The sequence below is a fragment of the Dendropsophus ebraccatus genome, chromosome 15, assembly GCF_027789765.1.
Source record: "Dendropsophus ebraccatus isolate aDenEbr1 chromosome 15, aDenEbr1.pat, whole genome shotgun sequence".
NCBI classification, from domain to species: Eukaryota; Metazoa; Chordata; class Amphibia; order Anura; family Hylidae; genus Dendropsophus; species Dendropsophus ebraccatus.
In genome coordinates this window covers 10995814-11016303 of record NC_091468.1, presented here as the reverse complement: position 1 = coordinate 11016303, position 20490 = coordinate 10995814, and the positions used below count along the sequence as shown (strand labels likewise).

Sequence of the window (20490 nt, the reverse complement as noted above, 5' to 3'; positions counted from 1 at the left end):
GATTTTTACTGCTCGACCTTGGTTTGGGTTAGCCCCTCCTCTTCCTATAGGCAGCATGCAGCCATTCTGCCAATCAGGAAAGGAAACAGTTTATAAGAATATATGGGACCAAAGGGATACTTATTCTCCTTGAGGAGAGTGTTATAAAAACATGTGGCAATTTAAAGGAGAAGTCTGGTCTCGGGGAAAAAAATTCAAACAGCAGTGGTGGGGGAGAAGATAAAAAAAACTAACACATACTCACCTCTCCCTGATCATCGCCAGCGCTGGACTGCTGCTCTGGGACCCCTGACGGGCTCTGGGATCTACAGCAGAGCCAGTATCACAACCCAGTAGATGGACTTGCCGATCAGTCAGTGATTGGCTGAGCAGGCCGTCAATCAATCGGGATGGGTATTTTTTTTCCCCCGAGTTGTGATGATGACAATCCTTCTGGTGGGTTCCCGGGGCCGGTCAGGCAGTGCATTGTGGATGCGGGGAGAGGTATGCAATGCTTGTTGTTATTTTCTCCTCTGCCGTCTGTCACATTTTTAAAATGGCCGGACGGACTCCTTTGGAGGGTGGCTTTCTCTTCAAGTCAGTGTTTGACTAGGAGTCTCAGAACATTAGAACATTGACTCGGGGTATACATGAGAATGTAGAAGCACTTTAAGCTGGTTAGTAAGCAACCATCTGAATTACTGCTTGCGACATGCATGCTGCTGCATAAGTCAAAGTTCCTAACCTTTCCTGCACTTTTTGCATGACATAAGGTGACCATTCAATTTTAATAGTAATTCCTATTCAATAGATCTTCCCCCGACATACTTGAGCATATGTATGCTCTTAATTACATTTTAAAAGTTTGGTTCCGCAGGTTCAACTAACTTTGCAGCAAAGTTCGGGTTTGTCCGATTCGAACCTTAAACAAACCGCACTAAAAAAGCTATGCAACTAAGCTGTTTTAATGCGGTTCGGCAGTTCAGGGAGTATCAGCCTGCTCAACCAATCACTGGCCACAGCACTGTCTGATCTCAGTCAGTGATTGGCTGAGCGGACTGTCACTCCCGGGAGGAGTTTGTTTCGGAAGTGGAGACAGCTAGAGGACACTGGGGGAGCATGGAAAGGGTTAGCATAGGCTCTTTTTTTGTTTTCTATATAACAGCAGCAGTATAGTAAACTGTGCAGCCGCCATCTTGGAATGGGTCTGTTATGAACTTTGGAAAAGTTCGGTTGTGAAGCGAACAAAACTGAACCAAACTTTTTGCAAAGTTTGTAACCTGGGTACTTGAAGTTCGGTTCGCTCATCTCTATTCTCAATGGGTAGAAGGAAATAAACCATTGGCAGAAACCTCTGACAGCAGCTTATGCCCCTTCCAAAATAAAAGGATTGGTGTTGTAATTCAACGTAACCGATCCGTCTTCCCTCCATATTGGAGTTACCATACTTGAGGCACACATTTACTTTCTATATTTCCTATAAAGGCAATGAATCAAGGTGAGTGTGATTTATGGCAGCTGAAATGAATGAAAATGAAATGTCTATGAACCACTACAGTCTCCAGGAAGTGATGGATTACAGACTTGTGGAAGGAACTTATAGGAGAGATGGATATAGAGACTTATTTTATGTGTAATGTTACTATTCTGCCTTATTAAGGTATCCTGCGCTATTACAACTGGTAACGAGATGACTCTGCTCAACCTACCCCAGTCTATACAGCAAAACTGTTAAATCATCTATAAAAACCAAGAAATGTCAGAATTTCACCTGATATTGTCCATTGGTCAAATCCAGTGTAATATTTAGGCCTTCTTCAAAGTCTGTTGCTGATAAAATTGAAGAAATCCATGTGGTCTGAAGATTATTATCATTTATGTAAGACACAGGGTGTGCATCTCGACTTAGCCGTAACACTTTATCCTTGGTTGTGTTGTAGACCCCATTCGGCAGACAGTAATTTCCTTCCAGGGGGTGAAGACGGGGATGGCTGCCAGGACATCTGCATTCTGACTGAATAGGAACTTGAGGAAACTTTCCAGAGAACACCTCCAAGATTTCTCTGTTGAAAAGCAAAGCAAGGTTATCCAAGAAATAAATCTACACTGATATAAATGAACAAGTGATAAGAAGGCAAACGGCGACGTTAGATCAATGCATTTTATAATTAAAGAACACGTGAGTTTAGAGGTGACAGAATAGATAAGTCAAGAGATGTTCCTCAATGACCATACCATAGACTAAAGATCAACCATTGGGGGTCTGTGCGGTCCAGAAGAAGCTGACCCAAAGCTGATTTCTATTATGTCTCCATTTAACTACAGTAGTCTATGACACATTATCTACAGTCATGGTGAACCCCTCGAAATGTGTGGCCTGACCTTTAATAGTAGCTATTAACGATCAGCAAATTGATTCTATCGGAATTAAATTTACTCCAAATTTCTCCAAAAATTTTGATTTCTTTTAACCCCTTGCCTCTAAAGCCTGTTTTGGCCTTAATGACCAAGCTAATTTTTTAAAATCTGACCTGTCTCACTTTATGCGCTTATAGCTCAGTGATGCTTTAAAGTATGCTAGCGATTCTGAGATTGTTTTTTCGTTACATATGGCACTTTATGTTAGTGGAAAAATTTGGTCACTACTTTGTGTTTTTTTTTGTGAAAAACATCAAAATATCATGAAAAATTTGAAAAATTTGCATTTTATGAACTTTGAAATGCTCTGCTTCTTAAAAAAGGAAGTCATAGCACATAAATTAGTTACTAAATCACATTATCAATATGTCTTCTTTATTCTGCCATAATTTGGTAAACATTTTTGACTTTTTTAAGGTGTTACAGGACTTCGAAATTTATTAGCAATATATCAAATTTTCATGAAATTTCCAAAATGGATTTTTTTTTAGGGACCAGTTCTTTTTTTAAATGGATTTAGGAGGCTTGTATACTGGAAACCCCCATAAGTGACCCCATTTTGGAAACTAGACACCTTAAAGAATTAATCTAGGGGTATAATGAGCATTTTAACCCTACAGGGGCTGGAGGAAAGTGTTCACCATCAGGCCGTAAAAAAATTGAAAATTTAAATTTTCCAATAATATATACGTTTAGATTAAAGTTTCTAATTTTCAAAAGGAACATGAGAAAAAAAGCTCCCCAAAATTTGTAACGCAGGTTCTCCTGAATACAACGGTACCCCAGATGTGGGCGTAAACCACTGTATGGGCACACAGCGGGGCTCAGAAGGAAGGGAGCGCCAATTAGCTTTTTTAATGCAGATTTTGCTGAAGAAGTTTCCGAGCGCCAGGTGTGTTTGCAGTGCCCCTGTAGTGTCAGTTAGTTTAGTTTGAAATTTCTCAATTTCACAAGGAACAGGAGAAAAAAAGTACCCCAAAACCCATAACCCCATACATGGGCATAAATCACTGCATGGGCACACAGCCGGGCTCAGAAGGGAAGGAGCGCCAATTAGCATTTTCAGTGCAGATTTTGCTGAAGAAGTTTCTGAGCGCCAGGTGCGTTTGCAGAGCCCCTGTAGTGCCAGCGGAGTAAAATCTCCCCATAAGCCACCCCATTTTGGAAAGTACACCCCTCAAAGAATTCATTTTGGGGTGTGGTGAGCATTTTGACCTCACAGGTATTAGAGGAAAGTATTAAAAAGTAGAGAGTAAAAATGAAAAACTCTAATTTTTCCAATAATATGTTTGCTTAGTTAGAAATTTCTAAATTTCACGAGGAACAGGAGAGAACATTCACCCCACAATCTGTAATGCAGGTTCTCCTGAGTACAACGGTACCCCATATGTGGGCATAAACCACTGTATGGGCACACAGCCGGGCTCAGAAGGAAAGGAGCGCCAATTAGCATTTTCAGTGCAGATTTTTCTGAAGAAGTTTCTGAGCGCCAGGTGCGTTTGCAGAGCCCCTGTAGTGCCAGCGGAGTAAAATCTCACCATAAGTCACCCCATTTTGGAAAGTGCACCCCTCAGAGAATTCATCTTGGGGTGTGGTGACCATTTTGACCCCACAGGTATTAGAGGAAAGTATTCAAAAGTAGACAGTAAAAATGAAAAACTCGAATTTTTCTAATAATATGTTCCTTTAGTTTGAAATTTCTCAATTTCACGAGGAACAGGGGAGAAAATTCACCCCAAAATCTGTAAAGCAGGTTCTCCTGAGTAGAACAGTACCCCATATGTGGGCATAATCCACTGTATGGGCACACAGCAGGGCTCAGAAGGAAGGGAGCGCCAATTTGCTGGAGCAAAACCTCAGCTAGTAATAGTTATTAGAACAGCGCAGTTACTAAAATACAATAAAAAAATGAGATTACAGGTAATGTGGGGTGGTTACGGGTAATCTGGGGTGGTGATGGGCAACCTGCTGTGGTTACGGGTAATCTTGAGATGATTACAGGCAACCTGCTGTGGTTACGGCCAACGTGAGGTGGTTACGGACAATCTGGGTTGGTTACGGATAAACTAAAGTGCTTATATGTAATTTGGGTTGGTTACGGCAATCTGGCGTGGTTATGGGCAATCTGGAGGGGGTCATTGGCAATTCGGGGTGGTTAGAGGCAACGTGCGGTGGTTAAGGGCAACGTGCAGTGGTTACAGGCAACGTGCGGTGGTCAGGGGCAACGTGGGGTGGTCAGGGGCAACGTGCGGTGGTCAGGGGCAACGTGCGGTGGTCAGGGGCAACGTGGGATGGTCAGGGGCAACGTGCGGTGGTCAGAGGCAACGTGCGGTGGTCAGAGGCAACGTGCGGTGGTCAGAGGCAACGTGCGGTGGTTAGAGGCAACCTGAGGTGGTAAGAGGCAACGTGCTGTCGTCAGAGGCGACGTGCGGTGGTTAGAGGCAGTGTGCGGTGGTCAGAGGCGACGTGCGGTGGTCAGAGGCAAGGTGCGGTGGTCAGAGGCAAGGTGCGGTGGTTAGAGGCGACGTGCGGTGGTTAGAGGCGACGTGCGGTGGTTAGAGGCGACGTGCGGTGGTTAGAGGCGAGGCAACGTGCGGTGGTTAGAGGCAACCTGAGGTGGTAAGAGGCAACGTGCTGTCGTCAGAGGCGACGTGCGGTGGTTAGAGGCAGTGTGCGGTGGTTAGAGGCGACGTGCGGTAGTCAGAGGCAAGGTGCGGTGGTTAGAGGCGAAGTGCGGTGGTTAGAGGCGACGTGCGGTGGTTAGAGGCGACGTGCGGTGGTTAGAGGCGACGTGCGGTGGTCAGAGGCGACGTGCGGTGGTCAGAGGCAACGTGGGGTGGTCAGAGGCAGTGTGCGGTGGTTAGAGGCAGTGTGCGGTGGTTAGAGGCAGTGTGCGGTGGTTAGAGGCGACGTGGGGTGGTTAGAGGCGACGTGCGGTGGTTAGAGGCGACGTGCGGTGGTCAGAGGCGACGTGGGGTGGTCAGAGGCGACGTGCGGTGGTTAGAGGCAGTGTGCGGTGGTTAGAGGCGACGTGGGGTGGTTAGAGGCAGTGTGCGGTGGTTAGAGGCGATGTGGGGTGGTTAGAGGCAGTGTGCGGTGGTTACGGTCAACGTGTGGTGGTTACGGGCAACGTGCGGTGGTTGCGTGCAATCTGGGGCGGTTATGTGCAATCTGGCGTGATTACGGACAACCTGGGGCGGTTACAGGCAACCTGGGGCGGTTACGGGTAATTTGGGGGGTTAGGAATAATCTGGGAGTAAACTGCAGTTATTACTATAATAAAAAAAGTGTGTGTTTTATTTTTTTGTGTGTTTGTCACTTTTTGTACTTTTACACATTTGTTTCACTGTATTACTATGATTACTGTGATATTTTCTATCACAGTAATCATAGTTCAGTGACAGAGACCAAATTGGTCTCTGTCACAGAGTTGGCTGGTTGTGGAGCGCATGCGCACTTCATAACCAGCCAGGACGTCGAGGAGGAAGGAGCTCCGTGGATCCGGTGAGTATATGGGGAAGGGGGGGTGACTGGGGGACGGGTGACAGGGGGGGTGGGGGGCGACTTGGGGGGCGACACTGTAACACTTTTTATCCCCTGTCACCAATGATTTATGGTGACAGGGGATAAAAAGTGCCGGCAGCACTGGGAACAGGCGATCGGCGGTATATAGTATATACCGCCGATCTCCTGCTCCGGGACCACACGGGGGGGTCCCCGATCACTGCCCCATGCTCTCCGCTACCTCCGGTGGCGGAGAGCATGGGGCTTTAATCATAATTTATTTCCATCCCTGCGAACAAACATCGCAGGGATGGGGGCGGCCATCTTGGATCTGATGGCCGCCCGGGTACGGGGATCTGGGGTCTGATCGGGGGGCTGATCTGGGGTCTGAGGGGACATTTTTCATCTCCCCCCACCGTGGATTCACGGTGGGGGGATATGAAAGCTCTCGGCGGCGGCAGTAATTCCCGGTACCGGAGATCACCGCTATAACGGTAATAGCGGTGATCTCCGGTATCGGGAGACAAGGGGAGGGGGCCGGGGGACATACTAGTTGTGGCGGTGGGGGGAGGCAACGTGCTGCAGCCTCCCCCCGCCGCCCGATCGCCCGATCTCCCCATAGACGCTGCGGTCGCATTGACCGCAGCGTTTATGGGGTTAACTGCCCGGGGGGAGCGCGGCTCCCCTCCGGGCAGAGGCAGCAGGGGGATGCTGTGTGACATAGCATCCTCCTGCTGCCCGATCTTCTATAGGGACTGCGGGGGGAGGCAGGGAAGCCATGACGTTCCTGGAACGTCATGTTGCGGGAACTACCTGCTTTACATGACGTTCCAGGAACGTCATTTTGCGGCAAGGGGTTAAAAAGGATAAATTCGGATTCTTCAGAGAGAATTACATAGTGTACTTTGGAACGTATTAAATAAGATTGTCAGTTTTTCAACAACCCTAACCATCAATAAGTTAATTTCCCAAACCACCAAATTTTTTGATGTGTCTCATGCCCTTAATAAATCCGGTGGTGTTTTCACAAGACTTAAACCTGATCTTCCCGCCACACTAGAGATGGCTGATTTTAAGAAGGCAAAACCTGCCAAAAAAAAAAAATGGTCGTACTCCGAACTTTAATTTAAAGTTCGGGTTTGTCCAAACTGAACTTTAAAAAAATTGCACTAAACAGCTTAACAATTGCAGGTGTTTAGCTGTTTTACTGCAGTTACAAAAGTTCACTCATCATACTTACCTGTCTGCGTTTCCCCAGTGTCCTTCTTCTCCGGTCCTGTCTTCTTTTGTGACAATCACTGCCCATGGGGCTGTCCTGTCCCAGTCAGTCAGTGATTGGCTGAGAAGGATGTCCTTCTTGTCTCAGGAGTGACAGCCCACTTAGCCAATCACAGGCTGACTGGGACAAGATAGTATGGCGGCCAGTGATTGGATGAGTGGGTTGCCACTCTTGTCTCTAGAGCTAATCATGGTATTGTCAAAGTTTTGAGGTGTCTTTGCTTGAAACAGAAGGCACTTAACATTACAGTCTCTATCTGCAGAGTACCTTCCAAGATGGCAGTCGGCCAGAGCTGGGTCACTTGGAATAGTAGTGAACCACAAACCCAGTGGGATGAGAGTCTTTTTATCTGGTTATCTGGACCAGGCTCCAGGCCATAATAGAACAGATCCTGAAAGATGCTAAGGGGGTCTGTATAACTTGTCCCCCAGTGTATAGTACCTCGAAGAGAAAAGTTGATCAAGAAAAACTTTCCACAGTTGTTATCACAGCTCCACTCAACTCGACCCAGGGAATTCCTGTCACTCCTGCGCTTTTATGTGGAGCTCATTTACATAGCTCCGCCCACTTTCTGAATGTTTCTCAGATAACTGCTGTATTTATCCCAGGAGGCAGTTGGTGCTGTTGTTTAACTCCAGATCAGTGGGGATCAAAACTGTGCACATGTCCCTGTGCAAATAGTACTCATTTAAAGGGGTAATCCAGCAGAATTTTTTTTCTTTCAAATCAACTGGTGTCAGAAAGTGCCAGAGGAAGAAGCGAGATTTTTAAATAGAAGTGGATACATTTTTTCGGCTTACCTGTTTGTTAGTGCTTCCTGATACAACCGGAAGTCTTGCATCCTTCCAATAAACTGATTTGAACCTATGGACATATAAATACATAGATGAGTTTCTTCGAGGTTCTTCCCATTAACGCATCCAAGAATTAACGGTTTAAAGCTCGGGGCTCTTCTATAAGTCTAATCTGTGTCACGGCCTTGCGGTACTAACTAATGATAACGGAGCCTCATTCTTTACTATAAAAGTAAGATTCATATTTTCTCTGAAGAACGTTTTGTACCATCCTTTATTCTGATTAGCAAGGTGGTATGGAGGCTGCCTCATTAGGCTGAAGTAATGAGCCGGTCCGGCTGCCACCTTTAATTACTGAAGAGATAGGTACAATTGTTCTTTAAAGACGTAACATAAAGACTAAAAAGTGTTCTCCAATTCCAAGTGTCTACGGCATGCTTTAGAGCATTTAGATTTCAATTAATCATAGACCTTCAATAGGTAACTGTTGTGGTACAAACACGAGAATCCTTAATGCACCCTCACAGAAAGGACGTCTTCACTTTCAAGGAAGTGTTGTCTCTGGAAAAATATATTCTTTTATGAAACCGTACACCCTCAATACCTCACTGTATACCCACGTCCAGATTGGCACTGCAATGGCATATCTATAACACTTGCATGGTCTCCCTAAACCCCCTCTAAACTGTAGACCCCCAGAGATACTGGTATTGACCTTTTCATAGCCCTAGACCACCAGAGATACTGTGATTTACCCCATAACTTCCCTAGACCACCAGAGATACAGTGATTTACCCCATAACTTCCCTAGACCACCAGAGATACAGTGATTTACCCCATAACTTCCCTAGACCACCAGAGATACTGTGATTTACCTCATAACTTCCCTAGACCACCAGAAATCGAGTGATTTACCCCATAACTTCCCTAGACCACCAGATATACAGTGATTTACCCCTTAATTTCCCTAGACCACCAGAGATACAGTGATTTACCCCATAACTTCCCTAGACCACCAGAGATACAATGATTTACCCCATAATTTCCCTAGACCACCAGAGATACAGTCATTTACCCCCTAACTTCCCTAGACCACCAGAGATACAGTGATTTACCCCATAACTTCCCTAGATCACCAGAGATACAGTGATTTACCCCATAATTTCCCTAGACCACCAGATATACAGTGATTTACCCCATAACTTCCCTAGACCACCAGAGATACAATGATTTACCCCATAACTTCCTTAGACCACCAGAAATTGAGTGATTTACCCCATAACTTCCCTAGACCACCAGAGATACAATGATTTACCCCATAACTTCCTTAGACCACCAGAGATACAATGATTTACCCCATAACTTCCCTAGACCACCAGAAATCGAGTGATTTACCCCATAACCTCCCTAGACCACTAGATATACAGTGATTTACCCCGTAACTTCCCTAGACCACCAGAGATACAATGATTTACCCCATAACTTCCCTAGACCACCAGAAATCGAGTGATTTACCCCATAACCTCCCTAGACCACCAGATATACAGTGATTTACCCCGTAACTTCCCTAGACCACCAGAGATACAGTGATTTACCCCATAACTTCCCTAGACCACCAGAAATTGAGTGATTTACCCCATAACTTCCCTAGACCACCAGAGATACAATGATTTACCCCATAACTTCCCTAGACCACCAGAGATACAATGATTTACCCCATAACTTCCCTAGACCACCAGATATACAGTGATTTACCCCTTAATTTCCCTAGACCACCAGAGATACAGTGATTTACCCCATAATTTCCCTAGACCACCAGAGATACAATGATTTACCCCATAATTTCCCTAGACCACCAGAGATACAGTGATTTACCCCATAACTTCCCTAGATCACCAGAGATACAGTGATTTACCCCATAACTTCCCTAGACCACCAGATATACAGTGATTTACCCCATAACTTCCCTAGACCACCAGAGATACAATGATTTACCCCATAACTTCCCTAGACCACCAGAAATCGAGTGATTTACCCCATAACCTCCCTAGACCACCAGATATACAGTGATTTACCCCATAACTTCCCTAGACCACCAGAGATACAATGATTTACCCCATAACTTCCTTAGACCACCAGAGATACAGTGATTTACCTCATAACTCCCCTAGACCACCAGAGATACAGTGATTTACCCCATAACTTCCCTAGACCACCAGAAATTGAGTGATTTACCCCATAACTTCCCTAGACCACCAGAGATACAATGATTTACCCCATAACTTCCCTAGACCACCAGAGATACAGTGATTTACCTCATAACTCCCCTAGACCACCAGAGATACAGTGATTTACCCCATAACTTCCCTAGACCACCAGAAATTGAGTGATTTACCCCATAACTTCCCTAGACCACCAGAGATACAATGATTTACCCCATAACTTCCCTAGACCACCAGAGATACAGCGATTTACCCCATAACTTCCCTAGACCACCAGAGATACAGTGATTTACCCCATAACTTCCCTAGACCACCAGAGATACAGTGATTTACCCCATAACTTCCCTAGACCACCAGAGATACAGTGATTTACCCCATAACTTCCCTAGACCACCAGAGATACAGTGATTTACCCCATAACTTCCCTAGACCACCAGAGATACAGTGATTTACCCCATAACTTCCCTAGACCACAAGAGATACAGTGATTTACCCCATAACTTCCCTAGGCCACCAGGTATGTTGGCAGCAGCTGCCTCTCTTCCTAAAGGCCCTATTACACCAAGCAGTTACTGGCTGTATTTGGCCATTATGGCCAATAATCTCTTGGTGTAATAGGCAATGACAAAAGGCAACGATCAGCCAACATGCACAACGTCAGCTGATCGTTGTCTTCCTACATGTTGAATAAAAATGATGACAATAGTGATGGACTGCTGCCTAATGCTCTGCGTGATAGGAGCATTGGCAGCAGACCACCGCTATCTTCTATGGACCAGATGAACGATCTAAAGATCATCTTGGAAGCCCTCCTGGCAAACCCTCCCCCTTCCCCCGGTTACTCCCTGCTCGATGTCTGTCCGTGTAATAGCACAGACAGTGAGTGGGGAACAAGGTCAGGTCAGCGCTCGGTTCCTCCTCACATTGTGCTGTTCCTTTAGATCTATAATAAAACAGGCATTATCCCATTCAGAGCTCTAGACCACCAGGGATACAGACATTGACCTCCTACTGCCCTAGACCACTAGTGATCCTGATGATAACCTATTCTCTGGCTTTAACCAACAGGTTGCAGACATTTACCCCTTTAGGGTGTGTTCACACTACGGAATCCGCTGCTCACTCCCCATTGACTTGTAAATTCTCTGGGTGGAATGGCGGAATCCGCCTGAACATAGAATGAAGTCTTTGGGACAGACAGAGATTCAAGTGGCGGAAAGCGGCAGAATCTGTGGGAAGTTCTCCACCCAGATTCCATATTGTTAACGCACCCTAACTGTGCTATCTTACCAGGGATGCTGATATGAAATGATGATTCGTGCGGAATCCCATGCTGCATTACCTGTAGTGCCGTCTCTGTTCTATAAATTTATCGTATCAAATGCTGATTAGTTTGCCCACACCCGAACTTACTGTAAGTTTGCATATCACTTATCAATCGTAATCATATCAAGACCTGTATAGTAGAATGCCTTCAGGATATTAACACAAGATTGATGCTTCCTATATCGGGATGGAAGCCGAAGGAGGGGTATGCGTACCATTTATACTCTGTCCAAGTCTTATAAAACTCCCAGTAGCGGGTTCATAAATGGGATCGATCAGAAATCTTGCTTCAAATGGTGTTAGATCTTCTTCAGGTCCATCCATGAAAAAAACTATCTTGGTATAATGCACCTTCCACAGAAAGAAAGAAAAAAAATCAATTAACCATAAAGGTATGCAGACATTTGACCTTTAATATATTTTCTTGATGGACTATTTATCTACAATACTTAAAAGGATAGCACTCCAAATTATTATTGTATAGACATGGTAGTAGGAATGTTTTGGGCTGATGTCCTTCCTCAGGCTTCCCTTGAATGAATCCCAACATGGCACAGCCCAGAACTTTGTACCTGATACACCTACATGTAATATTCACTAGAGATAAGCGTCAAACAAGCCAGGGTGTGTCCGAGCCCAAGCGTATGGCATTTGCCTGCGGCCATTGGAAGAAATAGTTGGATGCATGGAAAACATGGATGCATAGGCTATATCCATGTTTTCCAAGACTCTCTTAGGCTTCTTCAGCCACCAGTAATCATATGGCGCACGCCTGGGTTCGGTTGCACCTGAGCATGCGCAATGTTCATTAATCTCGTCTCTTCACTATAAGAGTAGTAAAACATATTCGGTTTTATTATCACCTAAAAATTTGGATTGACCACTTTCCGGTTGTCTCTTTGGATTATTTTTGGTGGGTAGAGTAGCACTACAGTCTGGCATTCCTTGCAATTCTTTTATAGGCTTTAAAGGAAGTCTTCAAGTTTTGTTTTTTATTTTTATGGACTATCCTGAGGGTAATTGATTAATTTAAGAAGTTAAGAAGCTGCAGCACTAAAAGGAGGCCAGAATTCCCTTTCATCAGCTCAGTGACTGCCCTCCCTGTGCCAGTCACTGCACTGGTTGCCCATCAAATCCAGAATACAGTTCAAACTCATAAAGCTCTCCACCACTTTGCCCTCTATACGTCTCCTCCCTCATCTCCACCTACCATCCTCCCCGTGCTTTGCTGTGTTCCACTAATGATCTTACACTAACATCTTCCATAATCAGAACCTCCCACTGCCGTCTGCAAGACTTCTCTCGTGCTGCATCAATTCTCTAGAATGCTTTACCAAAAGACTTCAGACTTATTTCCAACACCCATAGTTTCTAGCTTGCCCTGAAGACCCATCTCTTCATGTGTGCTTATAACATTCCCTAATCCCTTCTCCATCATCTCTAAAACCCCTTTGGTACCATGTACTTTCTACCTGAACCTAGTACTTTGCGACTATGTAAAATGACTGGAACATTGGCAAATAAAGTCCTTACTGCCTCTTGTGTGACCCTCAGTCCTCTTAGTCTGTAATCTATCATGAGCAGGTCTCGTTTTTATTTTAATTTATTGTATAATGTAATATAAATTTTACCTGTATTGTGTGTGTATATTATTATTATTATTAAGTGACTGAAGTCAACCCTTCTCCAATTAGATATTGATGGCTTACCCTAAGGCTAGGCCATCAATAAAAAAAAAAATTATGTTGAGCCCCAGGATCACTCTGAATAATATTTGTTTTCTTCCAGTTATATTTCATGTCTGTGCTTCCATACCGTAGGAAAGGGCTTTTATTTTTCTGTGCAAAGGGTCAAAGGGGCGTTCCCAAGGCCCTAAAGTGCTGGGGGCTGATTGGGACTCAGCTGACTGTCAATCAAATAAACAGGGATGGTAGGGGGAGTTATAAGGTATTCCAGCACTCAGCATTTTAAAAGCTTGAGAATGTGTCTCTGACTGTTATGGAAGCACAGACAGATATATGAGAGGCACCATGTGCCAACACCTATCTAACAGTGTCAGCAGTTCGGAACCTGAATTACAGCTGACAACAACTAATTGTCTATGCCATAACTTGCTTGATTTTCAAATTACAAATTTTCTATGTATTTGTTTCTTTTTTATGTATTCACTATGATCGGCATTCAATTAAGAAGTCTTTATTATGAACCCCAGTATCGCCACCACACGCGATTAACCCCTATTCCTTATCTCCTCCAAAAACATTGGAAGTTGCGTTTAGAAATTTTATGGATATAAAACCAACAAAACGATAATGGCTTTTTAGTTTATTACGTACTTATATTTTACAAGACTGCAAGCAATCAATGGCGAGTATGTGTCTATTAGAATAAAATAAATCCTCAGCAATAGCAAATTATATTTACATGATTGTTATATCCTGATTCTAATCCCACAACACGGCGGACATTTAACGCTTGGGTATATATTACCTTCAAAAAAACCTGAATTGTCTCCCATTCGTGATTGTTATCAGACAAGCGGGTGCCGTGATCATGGATAAACCATGCAGATGTATTAGTTAAGGGGTGCAAAATTGCTTTTGAGGATCATTATGTGGCTTGTAGATTACATTCCAAACACTATTCTGGATACTACAAGCTACAATTTCTGTAAATTGTGCATTTTCAAAAACCATTACAATGCAGAAAATCACCTCTTTAAGTGAAAAATTTAATCCATCAGTTATTATTTGCAGCGTGTAAATATTTGTTTAGGATTTTTAAGTTTTTTTTTTTTTCTGTTGGTCTTCTTCTTTTACAATATTCAAAAATTGAAAATAAATAAATAAAATAAAAAGGTATATTTTCTGCAGTAATATTGAATAAGTATTCAGGTTCTTAAATATTATTATTGTATCCATCAATTAAAGATTCACAGGAAGGCAGCACCTCTATAATGCAACAATATGTTGGGCGCCGGAGTATTGAACCCATCGACCACCGATGAATAAATCAAAGTCCGCAGCACACCATGGTGGTCAAATCCAATCCAACTGTGATTTATTGGAAGATAAAGCATCTAAGCCCAACGTTTCAGTCATCACAATGGAGAGGCTTGAAAACAGTCCCATAGTGGGGACTGAAATTTCGAGTCACTGTAAGATGCTTTATCTTTGAATAAATCGCTGTTGGATTGGAGTAGAACTTTATGCCCGCGAAGGCTTACAGTCTACAAGATAAGTGGAGGAAAACAAAAGGTAAAGATGGTTGGGTGTTGTCTGAACAATGGGGGGAGCATATAAGGAGGTCAATGGAGGATTGAAGGTTGCGTAAGGGATGGTAGCGGGATGTCAGGTCAGAGATATACAGGGGGGGAGGGGGGGCTTGTTTGTCATGGTCAACAATTTAAAAAGAATTTGTTGGGCAATGGGGAGCCGGGGAAGGGATTGGAAGAGGGGAAGGGGTAGAGGCTTATTAATCTATCAATTAACAGATTAACAGATTTTGTGGATTTTGCTTCAAGATGGGTTTCTTTGAATCGACTGTCAAATCTGATTCAAACTGAATAAATTTGCTCCAAATTGAAAGTGGCCCAATTGTCCTGAAAAGTTTTGTATGACTCTCTGAGGTCTCTTAAGCCTCAAGAACCCCATAGAACATGAACGACAACACAGGAGAGCCATGGCTGTGTAGGGATAGTGGAAGCGGTGGTGGTAGTAGTGGTGGTAGTAGTGGTGGTGGTGGTAGTAGGAGTGGTAGTAGTAGCAGTAATAGTGGTGATGGTGGTAGTATCAGCAGCAGTAGTAGTGGTGGTAGTAGTAGTAGTAGTAGTAGTAGTAGTAGTGGTGGTGGTAGTAATAGCAGTAGTAGTAGTAGTAGTAGTAGTAGTAGTAGTGGTGGTGGTAGTAATAGCAGTAGTAGTGGTGGTGGTGGTAGTAGTAGTAGTAGTAACAGCAGCAGTAGTAGTGGTGGTGGTGGTAGTAGTAGTAGCAGCAGTAGTAGTAGTAGTAGAGGTAGTAGTAGCAGTAGTGGTGGTAGTAGCAGCAGCAGCAATTGTAGTAGTAATAGCAGTAGTAGCAGTAGAAGTACTAGTAGCAGTAGTGGTAGTAGTAGTAGTAGTTGTAGTAGTGGTAACATTAGTGGTAGTAGTAGTTGTAGTGGTAGACGTAGCAATAGTAGTAATAGTAGCAGTAGTAGTTGTAGTAGTAGCATTAGTGGTAGTAGTAGTAGTGGTAGTAATGGTGGTAGTAGTTAAAGTAGTAATTGCAGTAGTAGTAGTGATAAAAGTAGCAGCAGCAGTAGTAGTAGTAGTAGTAGTAGTAGTAGTATTAGTAGTAGTGGTTGTAGTACTGGTGGTAGTGGTAGTAGTAGTAGTAGTATTAGTAGTAGTGGTTGTAGTACTGGTGGTAGTGGTAGTAGTAGTAGTAGTAGCAGCAGCATTAGTATTAGTAGTGATTGTACAGTATGGAACATGATGGACAAGGCAGGAGATGTGCAGCTGTGTAGTGGAAGTGGTGGTAGTAGTAGTAGTAATAATAATAGTAGTAGTACAGTATGGAACATGATGGGCAGGGATCTGCGGCTGTGTAGCGTTAGTGGTGATGGGGTAGTTGTACAGTATAGAATATGATCTGCAGGGGATGTGCGACTGTGTAGGGTTAGGAGTACTAGTAGTTCTAGTGGTGGTACATATACATATACATATACATATACATAAATGAGCACAATAGAAGTATTTAAAAAAGAAATTAAGCGATTAGCATGGTAATTGAAATAATATTAACTATATAAAAAAAATAAATGAACAAGTTAACAAAATAAAAATATGATATAAAAAAAAACCCACAAGAGCCATCGGATTTGGAATTCATGTAATAGTAAATAAAAAAAAATATGTTAAACAAAAGTATAAAACATAATAATCGTTGTCGTCTGGATTACATTTTGTGTAATATTAAATACAAAAACAAACAAGTACAATAAAGGTATGAAGGAAGCCGAGGGCTGTCGGAAATATACTTTACACAATATTATTAATAAAAATAAAAACAAAATAAATAAGCAAAAAAAAATATTAAGTGCTCCCGGAATTGTTTTTTTTCCCCGTAATATTATTAAATATCTCTATTTTTTACAGCCTGTTACTGTCATTGAGCTCTCGACTGTTATCATTATGAAAGATACAGCCATCCCACTGTGTTATTTGCAACATTATCTCATGTTTTACAACATCTTTGTGCGGAGAAGAGACATACAGTATGAAATATAACTCGGGCAAACTTCTCAGTGGTGTTAATGCATAAAAAGGATTGTGCTACCATCACCACTGTCTTTACCCAGCCAAATCCTGACGAACAGCCAATTTTCTTTATCACATTAACACAGCCATGAGGGAAACACATTTGTTCAAGTCAACTACACTAAAGATACCATTACCAATGCAGCATATACATGTTTTATATCAGCTGTATTCTCAGAGTATGAGGGAGCAAACAATATATTAACACTACCATGACAGTTTATTTAAGAAAAGAAAATTGTCTCCGCAGAGAGACAGAAGTTAGCAATGTATTGCTAAAGCTCACTGTCACCAATCTAATAAAGGCAATAATTCTTTAGCAGGTTTCTTTATAGCGGGAAACACTCTTGTGATAGTCCTGTCATATCATTCAAAATAAAAATGTTCTTTTAGAAGTTTAAGTATACCTTTGAAAAACAAAGATGACTGTTATTATTTTTTATTTTTCGTTCTTTGTTTATACAATAAAAAAAAATTTATACAAATATTAAGGAAATATAATTTTTTTAATTTAATAAAAATAAAAAATAAAAATTGAAGAAAAAAATCCAGTGGTGGTTCTTGGGTCAGTTACAAATAATAATAAAAAAGCTGGTGTTTTATGATGTTGGGGGAAAGTCTGGAACCCGTGATCTATTGGAGCGGGCTCAGCGTGGCTGATAGAAGCATTTATATTAATGTTGGTTACCAAGAAAGGCTAGAGCGCTCAATAACTCTAGTTGAGAGATGAATAAATGGACATAAGAAATGACCTATGATTACCTATGATATCTATATTCCCGGTGACTGGCCAATCGATCTATGAAATACCATAGCCAAGTGGAGGGAGCCAATGCTTAACTGGTAGGAACCAAGGGGGAGTTTCTTTTTGGATTTTTTGATGACGATATTGGACAGATGTGGATGGCTCTTTTGGAAATGTAAAGTGGCATGGTAGTTCAATGGTTTTATGCACAGGTTAAAAGGCAAGTGCAAAGAACATATAAACTTCTGTGTGAAGAATATTTTCACCTGTGATTACATATACACACTGTATTTGTCTCATACATTATTGACCCTCACACAACCTCTCTCTTTGTCTTCCTCTTGTTTGCGCCTCAGACAACCATCTCCAAGATGTCTCCTGACTAGGGATGGTCCGAACCGAGTTCGGTTTAGGTTCATACAAACCCAAACCCTTGGTAATGATTCCCGCTGTCTGCCCACTCCATGGAGCGCCTAGGAGGACCGCCTGGAAAACTGGGATACAGCCATAGCCATAGGCTTCGGACCATCCCTACTCCTGACCATACTCAGGTCGTTGCATCATCTCAAGGCAATGTCTCCTCTGAAGGGGGAAATATATGAGGTACAGTCAGTTCTTGAGGATGGGTGACTTTGACAAAGATGAAATTTAGGGGGAGAGAATCTCCTGAACGACCAGTTTTGTAAGTGTTCCCAGTATGTAGTGGTTAGTACCGACTAAAGTTTCCAAGGAAGGACAACTGGTGAGCAGCCGGTGGGGTCATAGGGGCCCATTGATGGGGAGTGAAAGCTGTGATCCCAAAGAAGAGCTGCTATAGAGCTAACTGCTATAATATCCGATGCCATAAAGCCTGCTGCACTCTTTATACTCCCTAAGGCCATGTTCACAGAGCATCTTTTTTTAGTAAAACTATGGCTGTTATTTTTAGTCTTCAATGATTTCCATTAAAGTCTATGGAGACAACGTCCGTTAGTGTATTCAATGCATAGAATAACGGCTGTTTTTTTTTCCAGTGGCCATCAAATTAATGTTCAGAGCACTTATTGGCGAACATTATTTAGCAAATAACGACTGTTATTTCAAGTACATTTTTTTTTGGCTGCCCTTTCTTTTAAAAAAATTCAATAGGCCTTCAAAAATAGCCACACTCAAAAGGGAGTTCTAAGGGGTGAGCATTCTGCCTAAACTTAAATAATCTACCAACGGCCGTCATTGCAACGGCAGCCGCTACAGTATCTTAATTGATTGCCTTTATTTGGTTTGAGCATTAAAAATCATTGTGTGAACTTTGCCTAAAGTAAGAAAGTACTTCCTTCCAATATAACCGCCCCCAGAAACGTTTTTAAAAATAACATATAAACAGCTACAACATTTACAACTGTAGACAATCCATTTCTCATCTACAAACTTCCATGCAAGTCACAAAACTATCGCGAAAATTTTATGAAACTAGAAGAAAATTTATAAAAAATTAAACACATTTCCGTTACATCACTTACAAATGAGTTAAAGAGAAGTCCGCCCATTTATAAAATCTGGCAGCCGGCAGGGGGGAATTTGATAACAGGTAATAACTCACCTCTCCCCGCCCCTGCAGTTGAGCGGTTGGACCGGCCTTGGGACCTCCACCAGGCTTCGGGATCTTCGGGGTGTCCACGTCACGACTCAGCTGATGAACTGGCTGCTCAGCCAGTCAGTCAGTGACTGGGGCGGGACTCTGCTCAAGTCACTGATAGGCTGAGCGGTCAATCTATCAGTCGGGGGAAAATGCCTTCCATCGGGGGTCCTAAAGCCGGTCCCGATGCTCACCATGAGAACAGGGAGAGGTAAGTGCATACCTGTTATCAAATTCCTGACTGCCGTATTTTCAAAATGGCTTCTCCCGTAAACAATCGATGGAATCACGGTGATGGTATTGGCACCACTAACCCATGGGGGGATCCAGCCACTGTCTCCTACTTTTAAAGGACAAGTTTTCACTCGCTAGTCAAACAGTTATGATGTAAAGGAGTTTCATTAAATCATAAGTACCTTAACCTTTTCTTGAAAGAACCTCAGGATTTAAAGATTTATAAAGAAATTTTGCCTGAACTGGAAAATGACTCATATTTGACAAGTATCGGGATGATAATACTGATTTCAATAGGCATTCTAAGAGCATGCGGCTCTCTGGAGACTAATACACCGATGCTAGGCCCTTTGCATTTTGATTTGGTACTTTCTTTCTAAAGCTTTTAACGTGCTCCTGACTGCCAGACTGCGGCCGAGTTACACTGATCCGACCAGGCAAAAGAAAGCCTACAAAAAAGAGCAACTTTTATAATTGTCGACAGTGAACCCAGAAAAGCCACATCAATCTGACACATCCCGGAAAACTTCTAAAACAGCTTGTGTTTAATCAGTTTTGTGTCTGTTCAATGGAAATTCATTAAGCCCCATCTAATTTTCTAGATATAACCTGCATATTCCACTGACAAGAACCCCCCCCCCCCCCCCGCTCCCCTCCCCCAGTCACTATGTAATAATGAATTGTTAATGTATAATGTACTCCTGTGATGAAAAGGGAGGCCGAAAATACAGGATGCATAATTAATGAAGGCAATTAAAGGGAAAAGTAGTAATTATCAATTTTCACTATAGTCAGGCTCTTTAAGAAGTGCATTAGGGGGGATCATTAAGGTAATTTTAGATATATGATTTTTTACTTTTTTTTTGCTAAATACTCGTGCCAGGAAAGTTTGAAAATCATAAGAAGTATTAAATGTGTAATTTCTAAACTTTTATATTTATTTATTAGTCTATCTATTATCTAACTATCTATTTATCATCTATCTATCATCATCATATATTTATCTATCTATCTATCTATCTATCTATCTATCTATCTATCTATCTATCTCTTTATGTATCTTCTATCTATCTAT

The 20490-nt window shown here is 42.5% G+C and overlaps 1 protein-coding gene across 1 annotated transcript in view; it reads right to left on the bottom strand.

The window, feature by feature from the left end:
* Positions 1–20490, bottom strand: part of USH2A (usherin) — a 504580-nt gene that overhangs the window by 469085 nt on the left and 15005 nt on the right. The window contains exons 3-5 of the mRNA XM_069955428.1: positions 11738–11873; positions 7981–8044; positions 1751–2042 (exon numbers count right to left, since the gene is read on the bottom strand). Coding sequence (XP_069811529.1) covers positions 1751–2042; positions 7981–8044; positions 11738–11873 — 492 coding nt within the window. The remainder of the gene's footprint in view (positions 1–1750; positions 2043–7980; positions 8045–11737; positions 11874–20490) is intronic.